This window comes from Crotalus tigris, unplaced genomic scaffold (genome assembly GCF_016545835.1).
Source record: "Crotalus tigris isolate CLP2741 ecotype Arizona unplaced genomic scaffold, ASM1654583v1 scf7180000017881.257975618366:2651188, whole genome shotgun sequence".
NCBI lineage: Eukaryota > Metazoa > Chordata > Lepidosauria > Squamata > Viperidae > Crotalus > Crotalus tigris.
The window spans coordinates 1,873,423-1,892,972 of NW_024096698.1; the positions used below are offsets into that span (position 1 = coordinate 1,873,423).

General features: G+C 41.8%; 1 protein-coding gene across 4 annotated transcripts in view; it reads left to right on the forward strand.

Annotated features, from left to right (window-relative positions):
- LOC120308207 (1,25-dihydroxyvitamin D(3) 24-hydroxylase, mitochondrial) overlaps positions 1–19,550 on the forward strand; it is a 40,511-nt gene that overhangs the window by 10,334 nt on the left and 10,627 nt on the right. The window contains exons 1-5 of one of the 4 annotated variants that reach the window (XM_039343931.1): positions 3,733–3,750; positions 15,746–15,936; positions 17,135–17,228; positions 17,885–17,981; positions 18,596–18,687. In XM_039343931.1, coding sequence (XP_039199865.1) covers positions 15,782–15,936; positions 17,135–17,228; positions 17,885–17,981; positions 18,596–18,687 — 438 coding nt within the window. In that variant the 5' untranslated portion in view covers positions 3,733–3,750; positions 15,746–15,781. Of the gene's footprint in view, positions 1–3,732; positions 3,751–13,608; positions 13,627–13,650; positions 15,070–15,745; positions 15,937–17,134; positions 17,229–17,884; positions 17,982–18,595; positions 18,688–19,550 lie in introns of those variants that run through there. The other 3 variants (XM_039343932.1, XM_039343929.1, XM_039343930.1) reach the window with 3 other exon arrangements.

Consider the following 19,550-nt stretch of genomic DNA (forward strand, 5'->3'; position numbering starts at 1 on the left):
ATCTTTATTCCTAATTTAACCTCTTGGGAATCCTTCCAATTGAATTCAGTCCCTTGCTCAGTTCCAAAAATGTTTGGCAAGCTGTAGCATTGGTTAAGAAATAAGTCAAAACTAACATGGCATCAATCACAAGAGCCTCAGTTGACAATTTCTACCAGTCCAAATTTTGGCATTGCTTCGCATTTCTTTATGTGACCTCCTTTCTACAAACTCATTCAAGATTATTATCAGCCAGGTTGCTGATAACCCAGCTGAAAGGTTCCAGCTGTTTGTCTTCTCAAAGTCCCCTGCTTCCCGGGTTGAAAGTGTCTGTATCTTTTTAAACTAGACCAGATTTTGTGATCTGACCAGAAAAAAAAACGTAGCTTGGGAACCACATATAATTTGTTCTGTTAATATTTGAATATTGATAGGCTTCCTGAAGACAATTTAGGCTAATTCTGAAAATACAATTTGGGGAATGAGATTTTGCTAAACAGATTTTTTTTTTACCTGTTCTCAGATTTCAGTAACAGTATGAGCCCCCTTTATGGATTACTGCCTTGTCGTGGCGAAGGGGCTTGCGTAACTCAATGAAGCTATAAGCTATGCCGTGCAGGGCCACCCAAGACGGACAGGTTATAGCAGAGAGTTCTGACAAAATGTGATCCACTGGAGAAGGAAATGGCAAACCACTCCAGTATCTTTGCTATGAAAACCCCATGGACAGTACTAAAAGGAAAAAAGATATGACGCTGGAAGATGAGCCCCTCAGGTCGGAAGGTGTCCAATATGCTACTGGGGAAGAGCAGAGGGCTAGTACTAGTAGCGCCAGAAAGAATGAAGCGACTGGGCCAAAGCCGAAAGGACGCTCAGCTGTGGATATATCTGGTGGTGAAAGGAAAGTCCGATGCTGTAAAGATTTTTTCTCCATAGGAACCTGGAATGTAAGATCCATGAATCAAGGCAAGCTAGACGTAGTCAAAAAAGAGATGACAAGACTGAACATCGACATCTTAGGAATCAGCGAACTAAAATGGACAGGAATGGGTGAATTTAACTCAGATGACCATCAGGTATACTACTGTGGGCAAGAATCCCTCAGAAGAAATGGAGTAGCCTTCATAGTCAATAAAAGAATAGGAAAAGCAATACTGGGATACAATCCCCAAAATGACAGAATGATCTCAATTCGAATCCAAGGCAAACCATTCAATATCACAGTAGTCCAAATCTATGCCCCAACCACTGGTGCTGAAGAGGATGAAATTGACCGGTTCTATGAAGCCCTACAGCACCTTATAGAATTAACACCAAAAAATGATGTCCTTATCATCATGGGGGATTGGAATGCTAAGGTAGGAAGCCAAAAGATAACCGGAATAACAGGCAAGTTTGGCCTTGGAGAACAAAATGAAGCAGGGCACAGGCTAATAGAATTTTGTCAAGAGAATACGATGGTCATAACAAACACTCTTTTCCAACAACCCAAGAGACGGCTCTACACATGGACATCACCAGACGGTCAACATAGAAATCAGATTGACTATGTACTCTGCAGCCAAAGATGGAGAAGCTCTATACAGTCAGTAAAAACAAGACCAGGAGCTGACTGTGGCTCAGATCATGAGCTTCTCGTTGCAAAATTTAGGCTTAAATTGAAAAAAGTAGGGAAAAGCACTAGGCCACTCAGGTATGAACTAAATCATATTCCTGATGAATATACAGTAGAGGTGACAAATAGATTTAAGGAACTGGATCTGATAGACAGAATGCCTGAAGAACTATGGATGGAAGTTCGCAACATTGTACAAGAGGTAGCAACTAAAACCATCCCAAAGAAAAAGAAATGCAAGAAAGCAAAATGGCTGTCTCAGGAAGCTTTGCAAATAGCTGAGGAAAGAAGGGAAGCGAAAGGCAAAGGAGAAAGAGAAAGATACACCCAATTGAATGCAGAATTCCAGAGAGTAGCTAGAAGAGATAAGAATGCCTTCTTAAATGAACAGTGCAAAGAAATAGAAGAAAACAACAGAATAGGGAGGACCAGAGATCTCTTCAAGAAAATTGGAGATATGAAGGGAACGTTTCATGCAAAGATGGGCATGATAAAGGACCAAAATGGCAGAGACCTAACAGAGGCAGAAGAGATTAAGAAGAGATGGCAAAACTACACAGAAGAACTATACAAGAATGAGCTTAACTCCCAGATAACCACAATGAGATGGTCATTCCCCAGGTCCTAGAATGTGATGAAATGGGCCTTGAAAATCTGAGCAACAACAAAGCTAGTGGAGGTGACAGTATTCCAGCTGAGCTATTCAAAATCTTAAAAGACGATGCAGTAAAAGTGCTACACTCAATTTGCCAGCAAATTTGGAAAACTCAACAGTGGCCACAGGATTGGAAAAGGTCAGTTTACATTCCAATTCCAAAGAAAGGCAATGCCAAAGAATGTTCAAACTATCGCACCATTGCACTCATTTCACATGCTAGTAAAGTTATGCTTAAAATCCTACAAGCTAGACTCCAGCAGTATGTGGATCGAGAACTACCAGAAGTACAGGCAGGATTTCGAAGAGGCAGAGGAACTAGAGATCAAATTGCCAACATACGCTGGATCATGGAGAAAGCTAGGGAGTTCCAGAAAAACATCTACTTCTGCTTCATTGACTATGCAAAGCCTTTGATTGTGTGGATCACAACAAATTGTGGCAAGTTCTTAAAGAGATGGGAGTACCAGACCATCTCATTTGTCTCTGAGAAACCTATATGCGGGTCAAGAAGCAACAGTGAGAACCAACACGGAACCACTGATTGGTTCAAAATTGGAAAAGGAGTCCGGCAAGGCTGTATACTGTCGCCCTGCCTATTTAACTTATATGCAGAGCACATCATGAGAAAGGCAGGGCTAGATGAATCAAAAGTTGGAATTAAGATTGCCGGGAGAAATATCAACAACCTAAGATATGCAGATGATACCACTCTAATGGCAGAAAGTGAAGAGGAACTAAAGAGCCTCTTGATGCGGGTGAAGAAGGAGAGTGCAAAAGTTGGCTTGAAACTCAACATTAAGAAAACCAAAATCATGGCATCCGGCCCTCTCAATTCCTGGCAAATAGATGGGGAAGAAATGGAGGTAGTGACAGATTTTATTTTTCTGGGCTCCAAGATCACCTCAGATGGAGACTGCAGCCAAGAAATTAAAAGACGCTTGCTCCTGGGGAGGAAAGCTATGGCAAATCTAGACAGCATTCTAAAAAGCAGAGACATCACCCTGCCAACAAAAGTGCGCATAGTCCAGGCCATGATTTTCCCAGTTGCAATGTATGGCTGTGAAAGTTGGACCATAAGAAAGGCTGAGCGCAAAAGAATTGAGGCCTTTGAACTGTGGTGCTGGAGAAGACTCCTGCGAGTCCCTTGGACTGCAAGGCGTTCAAACCGGTCGGTCCTAGAAGAGATCAACCCCGACTGCTCTTTAGAAGGCCAGATCCTGAAGTTGAAACTCAAGTACTTTGGCCACCTAATGAGAAGGAAGGATTCACTGGAGAAGGCCTAATGCTGGGAAAGATTGAGGGCAATAGAAGAAGGGGACGACAGAGAATGAGATGGCTGGATGGAGTCACTGAAGCAGTAGGTGTGAATTTAAATGGACTCCAGAAGATGGTAGAGGACAGGAAGACCTGGAGGAATGTTGTCCATGGGGTCGCGATGGGTCGGACACGACTTCGCAATTAACAACAACATGAGCCCCCTAAGTCCATTTAGTGCTAAGTAAGCAGAAAATTGAGGTTAATGATGTTCATTATTACAATTTAAGAAAATGTACTTTAAAATCAGCAGAAACAGAGATTAGAAATACCTCCCATTGGCTGGGTAATCATGATATCTTTCTTTCTTAACCATATTAAGTATGCATAATTGTATGCATTCATTCTTTACTTCATCAAAGTGCTTTGCATACCTCACAATCTCAACTGGTATACACAAAAATAGAAAAAAGGCTTTTAATGTACATATGGGTAAACATTTCTTCTTGCTATTTTCAAAGGTGCAGAGGGGGGCTCACTGGTAAACCAAAACAAATTGATGGCTTAGTCTTTATTTATTTCACTTTTTTAAATAGATTTCTTAATAGATTTTCAGAACATTATGGATATATTTCTGGACTCTAACAAAACATTTGAAGTGCCTCATGTGATTGATTGTAGGATAATTTTCCCAGGTTTATATTTGGATTGCAGAACACATTGATTCAAAGCACAAATTGCTTATCAGACCAATTTAAAGAGGAGAGGGATTAAGTCCCTCTGTATAGAATTATACAGATTTATGTATACATGTGAGCAGATAACATAGAATTGATTGAGTATAGACAAAGCAAGTATTTGATTGCATAGATACTACATAATGTGCTTAGTGAGTTCAGGGAGACAACTGTAATTATGTGGCAATGGGACAAGACTACAAAGACAATGTTGTTTTGAAAAATAAAATGGCAGCTATTCCATGAATAGTTATTTCTGGAGAATTTCCTTTTTTCTGCTTTTCCCATGCTTTGCTTGCCTCCCAGGATCCTTCTCAGTCTATCAGCATTCAATGGCCTTCTAAATGTGTTATAGCTGAGCTGACCATTTCAGTTTCCTTGGGAAAGGACATTTCAGTTAGGGGCTTTTAGCTTGGCACCCCCTCCTAAAAAAAAGTTTTCTTCAAGATTACCAAACTACTTTAAACAAAGGCATTGGCCAGAGAAAATGATTTTGGCAGTACTATAGTGAGCTATTTCTCGGCCTGGCACAGTTCAAGGCATGGGTATTATGGTCTACGGCAGTGGTTCTCAGCCTTTTTAATGCCGCGACCCCCCAACCGGTCGTAAGTCGAGGACTACCCAGCTGGCCCAGCCCAGGGAAGGTAAGGTACCCTCCGGGCCCCACGCGCGCCAGCAACCCTCCGTGCACCCACCGGCCCCCCACCTCCCACCCCTGGCCCTCTTTTCCTTACATTTTTAGTAGTTGCTCAGCAGGGAGGGGTGGAAACTTCCAGACAGCTCGCCTTCGCTGCAGACAACTTGCAGCACTGTTTCCAGAATGGGACTTTTGGCGGGCTCAGCAGGGCAGAGACAGCCTGGACAATTCCTATTGGCTTTTGAAAGCCAATAGAATTAGACTCTATTCAAGACAGTCTATTCTATTGGCTTTCAAAAGCCAATAGAATAAAAGGGAGTAGCACAGCTAAGGAAAAGGGGAGGAAATGGCGGACTGCATTGTTTGGCGACCCCCGTGAAATGGTCGTTCGACCCCAAATGGGATCACGACCCACAGGTTGAGAACCGCTGGATTACGGAATGGCTTGAAATCCAAACAAAATCTAAAATGGAAGAAAATCTAGCATTTGCAAGAAGCACAAGTTGCACTTATAAAAAACTGTGGAGCTTTACATAAATTGTCTCAACTGGAAGGACTAAAGCAGCGGTTCTCAATGTTTGTGTGATGGCGCAGTGCGCACGCGCGGCGGCGCCCCATGCGCGCCGCACATGCGCGGCGCTGCCCCCATGTGCAGTGCTGACCCCATGCACAGCGCGCATGCACAGCGCCAAGAGGGAAAAATGGCGGATCGCGTTGTTTGGCGACCCCCGTAAAATGGTCGTTCGACCCCAAATGGGGTCGCGACCCATAGGTTGAGAACCGCTGGACTAAAGGAAAGCTGGATGAAAGAGGAGGAATAATTTAGCTTTAACTGGATCTCTGAAAAACCCAGAGATTCTTGGAGATACAGTTAATTCAAGCTAAGTTATTCCTCCTCTTCTATCTAGCTTTCTTTTAGAATAAATTAAAGTAAATACATTCATTCCTCCATTGTTCCGGCTTTAGGAAGGTTATTCTGGAAAGTTCATTTTGCTCTGTTGTGAATGCCAGTTCAGCTAAGAGCATTTCTAAAGTTAATTCTGGAGCTACATGTCAGGCTGACCTTTCAGCATGATTTAAGTTTGCAGAAGATGGAGACCTTGCCTATATTCCTCCAAAACCTAGAAGGAAGGATTGCAAATTGTGTGGTATGATATAATCCGTGCATTCTATATAATCCTAGGTAGCCTTGAGCAGGGCGTTTCAACCTTGTCACCCATTGTACCACTTTTAGGGTATGGCAATATCCAAGTACCACCAGTCGCCTAGCAAGATGTCAAAAACTTGATGACCCCCCCCAAAAAAAACGGGAAAAAGTGATAAAGAACAGGTAATCCTCAACTTAAAATAGTTCACTTAGTGACTGTTCGAAGTTACAATGGCATTGGAAAAAGTGCCCCCCAAGCCACAGCTGAGCAAGACGCCTGCTCACCCGATGGCACTCTTCCTCTGGACTGATGTTTTAATTGTTGTGAACATTTCTGTTGAGGATTGGCAGCGGGGGTGTTTGGTTTTTATTCCCCCCCGTCTGCTGGGTGGTTGCAGCAGGTTTTGGTCACTTCACATGATCCTGGGACACTGTGACCATCATAAATAGGAATCAGTTGCCAAGCATCTGAATGTAAATCACAAGACCCTGGAGATGCTGCAACTTTCCAGCTGATTGGCGCTTCTTCTGGGCTCAGCAAAAGCATCAGGATCAGTGTGGCTTTCCAGCTGATTGGTGCTTCTTCAGGGCTCAGCAGAAGCACCAGGATCAGTGCCGAGCTCCAGCTGGAGCCTGGCACTGATCCTGGCACTTCCACTGAGCCCTGACAGCCCCAAAGAAGTGCCGATCAGTTGGAAAGCGGTGCTGATCCTGGTGCTTCTGCTGAGCCCTGACAGCCCTGCAGCTCCAGCCATCTCTCGCTCAGGCTTGTGCGGTGCTGCCACCGGTTCAGCGCATTCCCTTCCCCCACTACCACTTTTCTAGGATGGTCGCATACCACCTGCCAGGTGCCAATATACCACAGGTGGTACCCGTACCACTGGTTGAAAAACCCTGGGCTTGAGAATCTTTGCATTCTTCCAGTGAATGTCACCTCTTGTTTAGTTCCATGAATCTTGGGTTGAAGAATAGATACTACCAAGGTGTACAAATAATTTTGCATCTTGAAAGACAACTACTTCTTCAATCAGAAACTTCCCTTATATGTTAGATTGCAGTGCTGAATCTTCACCTGTGTGTGCTACAGTGGTGCCAGATTGAGAAAGATTTCGGTTGACTTTAGAGGAAATAAAGATCGACTTGGATGCAAAATTTAGCAGAAATGATTGACTTATTTAAGTTCTCTGGAGATTGAGACATTTATATGCAGGGGTATTGTGATTGATTTTTACAAAGAGTTTTGCCTTGCAAATATACATCAGCTCTACTGCATGTAAGTTAGTAGTTTGAGCCTCTTGTTTATCGATTTTGAAAAAAAAGGCTTTACAACTCCCTGTTGCAATCTTTATCACTGAAATAGGCTTCTGTCTAAGATGTTATATAGTGTGTGAGAGGGAGGGGGGAGAGGACATTGCAAAATACACTCTTTACACATCCTGCTCCTGCTCAGTGGTTTCCCCAGCGCTGCTAATTGCTCCTTAAACTAAAGTCCTTTCTGAGGAAAAACGTTGATCATTTCATTTATTACACCAATAATCACCATTATTCTAAGAGATTCAATAAACAACAGTTCTATAACATATCTTAAAATAGATTATATGGCTGGATCAAAATCAGTTTGAGAGCACCAAGGGTTGACCCATATGTGAGTCTTCACAAATCATAAGGCTGCCATGGTATTAGCCTTCCCTAGTCTGATCTCCTTCAGATAGGTGTGGAACACATGGTAGTTGTAGTCCCACCTCTCTAGCACACCAGGCCAGGTACAACTGCATTCATTCATAATCTTCAACTCATCTATGCAAGAACAGGATCTTTGCAAATCCCTCTTTCCATTTCCCCCCTATATTTCATCTGGTTTTATTCTTAAGTATGTTTAAAATTAAAATAAAGAAAGACAAAGGTAGATATTTTTTTTGAGAGGGGGAGAGGACCTGCAATGAAATGTGGTAATGTGGAATGCTTTCCAGCAAGATTCTGTTTTGGCAGCTCTTTTGCTAAGAATCTTCATTCTGTATCCTGCATTCCAACAGGCATAACAGCTGTATGCATTTGGCTGTCATTGACTCTTACTAAGCTTTCCCCATTAAGACTATTTAAGAGTGGTATGATGCAAATCCTGGGATTTCACCAAGCCTGCTTGTTAGTTCTCTCTTCTGAGTGGGTGGGGATTTTCTTTGCATGTAGTTCTTCAGACCCAAAGGTAGGAAATTGAATGAAAACCTACCCTCCCGTGCATCAGTGTGTATCCCCCTCCCCGTCTCCTCTTCTATGAATCTCTAAATTGGCCATGTCTAATTAGAAGGATGCAAGCACTGAGGTCTCTGATGTCATAAAGCAGTGTTTATTTATTTATTTATGAGACTTATATACCGCTTTAAGTGCAAGCACTCTCTAAGCGGTGTACACCAGTAAGCAATGTGTGTATGTATGTGTGTGTGTATATATATATATATATATATATATATATATATATATATATATATATATATATATATATATATTACATTGTCCCCAACAATCTGGGTCCTCATTTTACCTACCTCGGAAGGATGGAAGGCTGAGTCAACCTTGAGCCGGTGAGATTTGAACTGCTGACCTGCTGAACACAGTCAGCTAAAGTGGCCTGCAGTACTGCACTCTAACTGCTGCGCCACCTCGGCTGGCTGTGGAATTCTGGGAGTTGAAGTCCACATGCCTTAAAATTGTCAAGATTGAAAAACACTGTCATAAAGAGACCTTTAGCTGGAAGAGAGTCAAGACAGAGCAATTATTGATGCCAAGATACAATTAACTGTCTCTGTGGTGACAGGTATTTCTGCTGCATGCATTTTTCAAGCATGATTGCTCTGCATGGTAATTCTCTAATCATGGCTGAAGTAGAACAGTTCAGCAGAGGCTACATGGAATATAAGATGCAAGATGGAATGGTGATTCTGTTATTTGGTCACTTCTACAGATGAAGGTTAGGGACTTCTAGGAACAGGCAAGAGTTTTCTTGTGGCATCATATAGCAGCAGCACTATGTAGTTTGGAAATAATTGTACTTGGGTTTAAAGTAGGTGTATCACATGCATCTACAAATGGTTTGGTTATTTTTTCCCTATGAAGAAGGGGTATAATACTATGCCAGCTTTTCCCTCCCTGGCACCCTCAATTATATAGGTATTGCAAATCTTTCAATACCAGCCAGCTGGGAGAAGGTAGAGACAAAGTAAGGCACGTAGTTAGGGAATTATTCCTGATGAAAAGCAGTTTTGGGGTAGTAGTTAAAGAGATGGCTTAAAAACCTGGAGACCGAGTTCTAGTCCCACCTTAGGCCAACTGGCTGACTTTGGACAGTCAGTCACTCTTAGCCCAACTCACCTCACAGGGTTGCTGTTGTGGGGAAAAATAAGAGAAAAGACCCTTGGGTAGATTGCTGCCTTGAGTTCTCTATGAAAAATAATAAAAGCAGGATTTTAAAAAATCTAGAAAAAAGCAGCTCTATATTAGATGAGGAAATATTTTTCTCTCATTATGTCTTGATTCAATTATTGTTCTATTCACCTATACAAGCTGCAGACACAAGGCAGAACTACCTCCCTTCCAACAAGGAAAAAATCTGAAAAGTCCTCAGTAATGTCCCCTGGAGACCAGGAGGGATACCTCCTGTTACCAATACAGAAAACCTACAAAAATGGAACATTAATTGGATTATGCTCAAGGCTTTGCTCCCTTAAGGCAGGCTTTCTCGTCCTATCAGCCTCCAGATGTGTTGCACTATAGCTTGTACCAGCCATAGCCACCAAAGATATTTCCATGTAATATCTGTTTTAACTTTAACTCTTTCAAATGTTCTTAGCCATACCTGCTGGTTTATTTGACCATTTAGCAATATTCAGAATAATAGAATAACAGAATTGGAAGGGACCTTAGAGGTCTTCTAGTCCAACCCCCTGCTCAAGCAGTAGACCCTATACCATTTCAGACAAGTGTTTGTCCAGTCTCTTTTTAAAAGCTTCCAATGATGGAGCATCCACAACTTCTGAAGGCAACTTCCATTCCATTGGTTGATTGTTCTCACTGTGGAAGTTTCTCCATAGTTCTAGGTTGCTTCTCACCTTAGTTAGTTTCAAACCATTGCTTCTTGTCTTGCCTTCTGGGGCATATTCTAGCGCATATGCATTCAGATCCATATCTATTTGAACATTCTGAAATTAAGCATTGAAAGCAAAACAAAAACAAAGCTTTGGATTTTCCCTTTAGATTCACAGATGCCCTATAATAGCAAGTCTGCAAGCTTGTTCCGGCACGAAAGCAAATGCAAAATCAGTTAAAAATAGCTTGAATGGCTCTGAGTAGTAATTTTCAGAGCTTAGCAAAAAGTCTGGACATGCTTTTAAATGCAAGAAGTTATATTCAGCAAGCATGATTGTCCTGTATAATTGGCGGTTGCCTAGTGAGATTTGAAACTGGCCTGGCTTTTCTAGGGTTACAACAGCATTCTCAGATTTCCTATGCCAGCAGCATTTTTATTTATTTTTTTGCAAAGAGATTTTTATTTCTCTTATTTCCTCAAACCCAATGAAAATAAGTGCTTTGGCCCATTTTAAAGCATCTTACTGGTATTTCTTTACTTGTCAATCAGAAGTCTAGGTTGATTAAAGCAGAAGAAAGCAAAAATATTATTCATCAGCTGATTGTGGAAGGGCAGTCTTCTGATTATCATGAGACGGGGGAAAGATGAATCAATAATTTGTGAGAATAATATCTTGCTTGATGGTGGGCACTGAAGTGAACCAGCAGTGGAAAAGCCAAAATAAACAGGATGCAAAGGTTTTTGATCCCATCTTTCAGTGCAGTGGTTTCCTTTGAAATCACTTTAAAGAGGTTATAGTAAAAGGCTGTCATTGTGGGTGGAATTACAAGATCAGGAAAGAGTTGTTTCTTCCTCAGTGCTGCTTTTCTTGTGTGAATGAATTGGCATGGATATACACATAGCTACTATACCAGGCCTTCAGCAGAAGCTAAAATTCTATACTGGGGTCTCCAAATATGGCAGCTTTAAAACTTGTGGACTTCAACTCCCAGAATTCCCCAGCCAGTATGGGTGGCTGAGGAATTCTAAGAATTGAAGTCCACAATTCTTAAAGCTGCCAGGTTTGGAGATCCCTGTTTTATACCAGGCCCACCATTTTCCCTGGGAATATACATGGGAAACAGCACAACTGGACAGGTATAAACGAAACCAAACAGCCTCTCCCCACTTCTTTCTCAGAATTGATGATTAATATAAGTAGTTCCCATGCAAAAATAATATGTCTTTTACAACTCTGAAATAAATGTGGAAAAGTGTCCCAGTGTAGATCTTTACCATTCATCAGCATACTCTTTCACCTCTTCTCTACAAAAGTAAAGGGAGGGGGGATGTATGATTTGCCTTTCTTACTTTATCCCACAATGAGTTTATGAGGTAACTTAGGGTAAGAAGTAAAGACTGGCCCAAAATGAGCCACTAAGAATTGTGTTACATGGCTATCTGTATCTGATTCCTCCAGGCTAAGCCAAATATCTTAATCTCCAACAGTGCAAACTTTTATTGTAGCTTATCAAATAGGGTGCCTGCTTTTCATATTGCCTGTTCCAAACAAGCAACAGTTAGGTAAATCAAGATGCTGCTATCTATTGACAATTAAAGAAGTGCACACAATTGTAATGTGTGCAATTTGAACTTGATCCTTTTTGTTCTGATACTCTTTGAATGAAGTCAAACAATCTGTTGGGCAACAAACTGATGGATCTAGAAAAGGTACATTTTTATCCTGCAGAAACCCTGTTTTCTTTGAAAACCCTCCAAAATATTATTTGTCCAGCTATCAACTTTCCCTGTATAAAAGTATCCTTAAAGATTATAACATCAAATAAAGGCAGAGCCCTGATTGAATGACAGAATCATTGACTAAGAAAAAGCCCCTAAATCCACCCACCTTGTCAAGTTCAGGAATCCAAATTAAAACATCCATGATCAGTGACGGTCCTAATGAAGATCACCATCAGTTGTGTCTGCATTCAATTTCAGTGATTGCAAGACAACATGCTTGTGTTATCTAATCACACTAATGTTACATCAGACACAAATCTACTAAGTCCAGGGTATTAATGTGATTACAGCATCACACACATATTTTCACCCATACATGCTCACCAGTCTCTCTAGATAAATGTTTCCCACTCTTAAACTGCTCTTAATAATAGACATTATTTTGTCTAGTATTCAGGGGGAATCTGCCCTCCATATCTTAAGCTCTGTGTCCTGCATTCTAGGATGATAGAGAAAAGATTTTGTCCATCTTTTCTGTGATATTCCTTCAGCTATTTAAAAAATGTTATCCCCACAAGTGATACAATGGTTAAGTGGCTCTTGGCAGTAATGTTGGAATCATATTCAGTGTTTCAGCATCCTTTGACCTTGACAATATTAGACACAAAAAGATGTCTAATGAACACCTTTTTTTCCTCCCTTTCTGTGCTTGCTAGAAATAGAGCAAATGTCAGAATAGCTCATTTAAAACTGGTAGAGAACAGCTGGTGGAAATGTTCACTTTTAGCAGTGAAATTGAAGAGAGTGACTTAAAGGTCTCACTAAGCTAAGGAACACCACATCTTTCTTTTGCCTTCCTGCTCTATCAGTACCACACAGCAGACATAAATGCTCCTTTCCTATCCAGTCTTCAAAAAAAGCTTATGAAAAGTGAGTGCTAGTTAAGGAGTGGGTGAGTTCCTTCAAGCTGATAGCATATGTCAAGTACGGCAGCTTGCAATCCAGCAAGATCAGGTTTTGTAGTCGACTTCATTTTCATAGTCAATAATTTCCTAGTTTATTAGGAATTTTGAAAAGCAGAATTATAAGAAATCGGTGGTTTGCCTGAATTTTAAACATTTGTTCCACTATCAAGCAAACATTGGGTCCAGTATGCAATTAATTAATTGCCAGTAATTTTCTGCTTTTCCTTTTTTTCAGCCCATTTTATCTGAACTTTATGACAACAGCTCCTTCAATTTTTTAAGAGAGACGTACATAAACTCTGAATGACTTATATTTACCTAGAATTGAATGTCATCAGGTCCAAATGGCCCATAATCTTCAGACAAGATAAGAGTTTATTTCTCTCCCTCTTGCAGTTTATATTGGCGTCACAACATTATGGCAATCCTGTATGGCATTCCTAATGTTCTTCAGTGATGCCAGTTTGGCCTTTTCTCTCCCAGCCTATGTTTAAACAACCTTGGGTTGCATTCTGGAAATGTTCCTGCTTAATCTGACACTGAGCCATGATGTGTAACCTTTCCTTATCACCATCGTCCTTATAAAGGAGGTGTATTTATGTGACCGGACCAGTTTGTCATTGGTAAATATTAGGGGTGGGGTGAGAAGGAAGGAAAAAGCTTGTAATTTAGAGTGGGAAAGACAAGCCGTTTGGCTATTTGTCAGCCAATCACCATCCTCAAAATATTTCCCATCAACATTAATAGGACAATATCTCTCCCTAGGTCACTGCATCAACAACAGCCTGTCAAACAAAGAATGCCAGTCCCTCGGGATACTATATCCTCACGGTAATGACGGGAATTCGGCTAAAGAGTCCCACATTCCTTAGGAATACAGGCTGCTTTTCTAGCAAACCCAGAAGTTTACAGAGCAATATTCTAGATCAGTTTTCCTCCACCAGATCTGCTAAAATCATATATCCCAGGCAGGCAGCACTCAAAAGCCAGTTGGCTGGGAGTGATGGGAACTGTAGAACAGCACGTCTGCTGTGCATCGGTCCATAAAATCAGATTAAAGAATGCCTTTATTTTCCCTAACCCCAACTCAGAAGAAAGGCAGATTTAACTCGGGATAAGGGCAGGGGAAGCGGGCTGTAGATTATTTGTCCGTCCCTCAGCGTGGACATCCTCTCGCCGGTTAGTTACCGCGTTTGTCTGCGGCTTTCCCGGAACCAAGGAGCGCGCGTTACGCAAGATTAACGAGTAAACGATACGCCGCACCCTTCGTCCCATGTTCTTCTCCCAGCTCTCGCCTCTCCGGCCGGGGGCCGGCTTCCACCTGACTCTGCGAATGACCCCGATTCCAGGCGGAGAAGCCTCTCTCGCAGGAGGCGCCTGACTCGCTGGGTTCCCGGAGGAAAAGGGCTCGCTAAGAACCGGGAGGAAAAGGAGAGCTCGCCGGGGCAGGATGACTCGGCCCTGGGAGGAACGCAGCCAGATGGCCGCGAGTCCCCGAAAGCTTCGTTCGGGCAGCAGGGAGAACGGGAGACCGGCGCTTCCGGCCTGCGAACTCCGAGTCCCGCCGAGGCTTCCCCGGGGGCCGTGGCCTTCCCCCGCCCCACCCAGCGCTCTGCTCTCCTCCCCTGCCTTCCAATTGGCAAGCCCAGCTCTCGGCCCCTAACGCTATATATGCCTCGTTCCGCCCGGCTATGGGACCTGAGCAGAGAGAGCGCAGCATCCTCATCCCGCGGCGCTCCAGACCTTCCCTGCCGTTGTACGAAGGGAGAGAGAGCCCCATCAGACGCCACCGACTGGGGCAAAGTTTCTTTCGGTTTGCCAGGAATCCTGACTGCCAGGGTCTTCCCGGGGCTAGATCGCGGACCTTCTAGGTTCCCTTCCTAGCTCTTCGCCACCTTCCTCCCGCGCCTGGCTTTCCCGGGTACAGCCCTCCTGCAGCTGGAGGTTCGCAGCGTTTGAACCATCCATTCATCCACCCACCCACCCATCCTTCCATCCAGTACCAGAATCATGAGTTCCCCTTTGAAGCGAGCGCCCTTGCTCAGCTCTCTCCTAAAGCTGCGAGGTCCCAGGAGTGCACCTGCTTTGCAGCAGCAGCAACAGGTGCCCACTTCCTCCGTGTGTGCCTTGGAGCCCAAGGCTCAGGTGCCTTCTTGCCCCATGCATGCTCCCCACTCACTTTCTGCTCTGCCCGGTCCCATCAAATGGCCTCTGATGGGCAGCCTCTTAGACATCCTGTGGAAAGGGGGCCTCAAGAAACAGCACCAGACACTGGTGAGTAATCTGTGTTTTCCCCCTTCCAATAGATCCTTCTGCCCAATGCTAGGGTTGGCTGACTGTTGAGGGTCACTTATGGTAAAACCCGTAGTTCTTTGAATGGCAAAAGCAGTTGCTAACCGTCTCTGACCTAAAGGTTTTAGTGGCAAGATTGGGAAATATCTGTAAGGATGCCCCCTGGTAGAGTTTGGAAGGTACTTCAAAGATCTTCTAGTTCAGCATCTCCTATCATTGTGATGGACTGGGCAGATTGTAGAATTCTCAGACTGCATTGGATCAGTCTGATCCAGTCAGTCTTCAGCCAGTGCAGTGAATCAGTCATCGGGGCATCCTTAAACAGGTGACCATTCTTGCATCTTGTTTAAAAGCTCATTAAGGAAGAAGAAGCAACCACTTTTTGAGATAACATGTTCTAACATCATGACACTAGGACGTTCTTAATCAAATGCTTAATATAAGCTCCATCATCACCATTTAAATAGATCTGTTCTGGTCCATCTTTTGTCTGAAGGAGACGCGTCTTACAGAATGCTAGATAGCCATTGTGTGAACTGAAAGTTGTGTGTACTGCACTGTATATTTATTCACCTCTTCTTGCAAGGAAGTCTCGGTGACTGAGTGCTTGGCTGCCCAATTTAACCTCCCCTCCCCTTTCCTTTCCCTTCTCTTCAAGGCTGAATACCACCAGAGGTTTGGCAAAATCTTCCGCATGAAACTTGGGAGTTTTGACTCAGTTCATATAGGTGCACCCTGTCTGCTGGAGTCTCTCTATAGGAAAGAAAGTGCCTATCCACAGCGCCTGGAGATTAAACCCTGGAAAGCCTATCGAGACTACCGTAAAGAGGGATATGGACTGCTTATCCTGTGAGTAAAGATGTGGAAGGACATATTGCCACTTTGTGCTGAAAATGCCCTGTGCTTATGTTGGCTTGAGGTTTTAGTGCAAGGGATGCTAAGAGCAAGTAGTTCAGATTGCTGTTTCATAAATACATTTGAGTCTTTGGTAGTAGTTTCATTATTTATAAATATTAAATGATTGTGGGAGAAAAGTCAATATGCCATTTATATTTATATTTCTTTAGGATGCTTTGTCTTTTGGGACCACATTCAGCTGTTTTATCCTAAAAGCAAGCAAGTTTATCATAGTGATAGTTTAGAGAAGCAAATTGCAGCATTTTCCCAGTTAATTTGGACTTAACCCTCCTGGCAACATTAGAATGGAAAAAGTGCAGCAGGAGAAAGGCAGTTTTAGATCTAATGCACATAAGATAAGACTCAAGCTAGAAGGGAAATGCAGAATGTGAAGAATGCTGTGTAATGGTAATTTAATATCTCAGGAAAAGTAAGAGATCAGCGGCAGCATCTAGTACATCTTCCCAAAAGCTAAACAGGACTCTCAAAGTTTTAGGTGAAATTAAGCAACGGGTGGAAACTAATCAAGGAGAGAAGCAACCTAGAACTAAGGAGAAACTTCCTGACAGTTAGAACAATTAACCAGTGGAACAACCTGCCTCCAGAAGTGGTGAATGCTCCAATACTGGAAGTTTTTAAGAAGAGACTGGACAGCCATTTGTCCGAAATGGTATAGGGTTTCCTGCCTGAGCAGGGGGTTGGACTAGATGACCTCCAAGGTCCCTTCCAACTTTACTACTACTACTACTATTGTTGTTGTTGTTGTTATTGTTAAGTCAGAAAAATATTCCAGAAAAAAGCAGCAGAAAACCACATCCATAAGGTACATTTCCACTTGTGCCCAGGGCTTAAGCTTGATTAAGGGAATTTTTTATCTTTATTTAATGTAAATGATATATTTGGATGCAAAACCATTTCCCCATATTATCAAATTTGATTAATCTGCTTGCTTATCTTCCTTAAAATATTTTAGCATTCACTTATGAAAACTGCCCAGACTTAATATTGTTTTAACATTTCCTCATAACACGCACACACCTTTCATTTTAACCAGGAAATGTTAAAAGGTTTGCAGAGCCTTTATGATCAATATAGTGGATGTACTAAGTTGAGGATTTCTTTTAATCACTTGAATATTTGTTTTTCACAGAGAAGGAAAGGACTGGCAGAGAGTAAGAAGTGCGTTTCAGAAGAAATTAATGAAACCCGTGGAAATTGTAAAGTTGGACACTAAAATCAATGAGGTACTGCAGAAGAATAGGTGTTTAAAATTGCCTCTAAAAGTCTGATCCAGACACAGGTGTAATTTGAAATTTGGAACACTCTTGTTATTATGTGGACTACTTTAAAAGAGGAAGGAAAGAAATTAGAAAATTATCTCTCCAGAAATCACTTACAATTTTTCTTAACTTATACCAGTTGGAAATACAGTCGAAACAACAATTTTGAATGCAGCTCACAGATTTCTCTGCCATGTAGAAATGTAGCACGTCAGGGTACAGTGAAGACTGCAATTTCCTTCTTAGCATGCCAAATTCCTATATACAGGAAGGGGAAGAATTAAAGTAAAGAGCAAATATTCATGTCTAGCCTTCAGTTCCAAATGGTTTAAAAGCACATTACTTAATTTCTGTTTCACTTTACTATTTCACTAGTATCCATCAGATATTAATTATATATTTTTCACCTCTGACTTAGTTAAAGTTAGCAAACGAAAAGATCTTTTCCAGACCTGTGATGCACTGATCAGAACTGTACATGATATTCCAAATGTAGAATTAGCATGCCATAGACTTGAAAGTATTATAATGTTAGTATTTTTAAATTGGATTCACTTCCTAATGACCTTTCATTTTTCTGATGCAGAACACTAAGAGAGCTTTTTCAATCTCTTCCACAGGTCCTAGCTGATTTTATGCATCAGATAGATACACTCTGTAATGAGAACGGAAAAATAGAAGATTTATATTCTGCACTGAACAAATGGTCATTTGAAAGTAAGTTTTTTATTCATCCTGGGGTCATTGCTGCTTTTTCTCTACACTAAAATGTATCCATATAGGCTAGCTTTCCCCAACCTGGAATTCTCAGAATGCCTTAACCAGGATGGCCATGTTGGCTAAGAATTCTGGGATTTTCCATCCCAATAGAACTGAAAGGCATCAGGTAAAGATAAGGTGAAGAGCGAGTTTGGTGTAGTGGTTAAATTGCTGGCCTAAATACCAGGAGATCATAAGTTCAGGTCTCATCTTAGGCATGAAAGTTGACTGGGTGGCTTTGGCTCAATCACTCTCTTTCAGTCCAACCCACCTCATAGGGTTATTGTTATGTTTGCTACCTTGAGTTACTTATAAAATAATAAAGGTAGAATAAAAAATATTATAAATAAATAAACTTTGTCCATGTAGAGAGAAACTCTGGCCAGTTGCTTATTACTGAATGTGTTGTCCTTGAGGCCTCATAAGCAGGTGTTACTAATACTGTGGACATTATATATTAATTGCATCAAAAGGAGGGGATTGGGCATCATTTAAAATTCCCAGAGAGATATGTTAAGGAAAACGTGGTCAAGAAACTGGGACATGCTTTTGTTTTTTTATATGTATACTAGGTATTTGCCTGATGCTATATGGGAAAAGGTTTGGACTTCTGCAGCGAGACGTGGAGGAGGAAAGTTTGAACTTTATCAAGGCTGTAAAAACGGTATGAAAATGCCACACATATGATAGCCAATTGATTTTCTGTAAGATATTAGCAAGTCAGCCATGTCTGCTTCTGTGGGAACAAAGGGACTGCAGTCCAGGGACGCATCTATTTTGCTATTGCACGTCCCAGCCTTTGCAATTATTCAGTTATGCAGTTCCAGCATGGAATTGATTCTGGGATGTATTTTCCAGAAACCTTATGCCTCCTAAACTACACAGAGATGCTGGAGTTAGGTCTTTTCAATAGTTTCCATTGACTGAGGCCCTTAACCTAAATAAATGGAAAAAGCCTTTGATGCTCAATAAGAAAATAAGCTGCAAGGAATAATTCAAGTGTTATAGGATAATGCCTTATAGTAGGCTGGGTCACTGGTTGATTGTCAGTTGCTCTACAGGTTTCAGGGATTTTTTCCCTCCAACTTCTATGAAGATGCCTGGAGGCTCTCCTTGGGTCCTTCACCTTGGAAAGCAAGCATTCAATTTCTGAGTGGTAGCCCTCCAGAAATACTTCAGATTGTTGCCCTCAAACATATAAATTACTATGTTCACACAAAATCCTTAATCAGATAAATGAAAGCCCCTAGGCCTAGTGCAACAATAAAAGCTTAGTTAATTTTAATCTTGTTAATCTGGGAGCAAGGCTTAGTATGTTATGCAAACCCCATTCATTGGATAAGAAATAATTTTATATATACAGAGAGAGAGAGAGAGAGAGAGAGAGAGAAATATCCATAAAAACACGTCTCCTGGGCATATTTATAAAACAGATAAAAAACACGATCACCAGGAGAATATAGGTATAAAAATATACTTTATTAAAAATGCCAAGCTTTCGTTGGGGAGGCTCCCAACATCATCAGG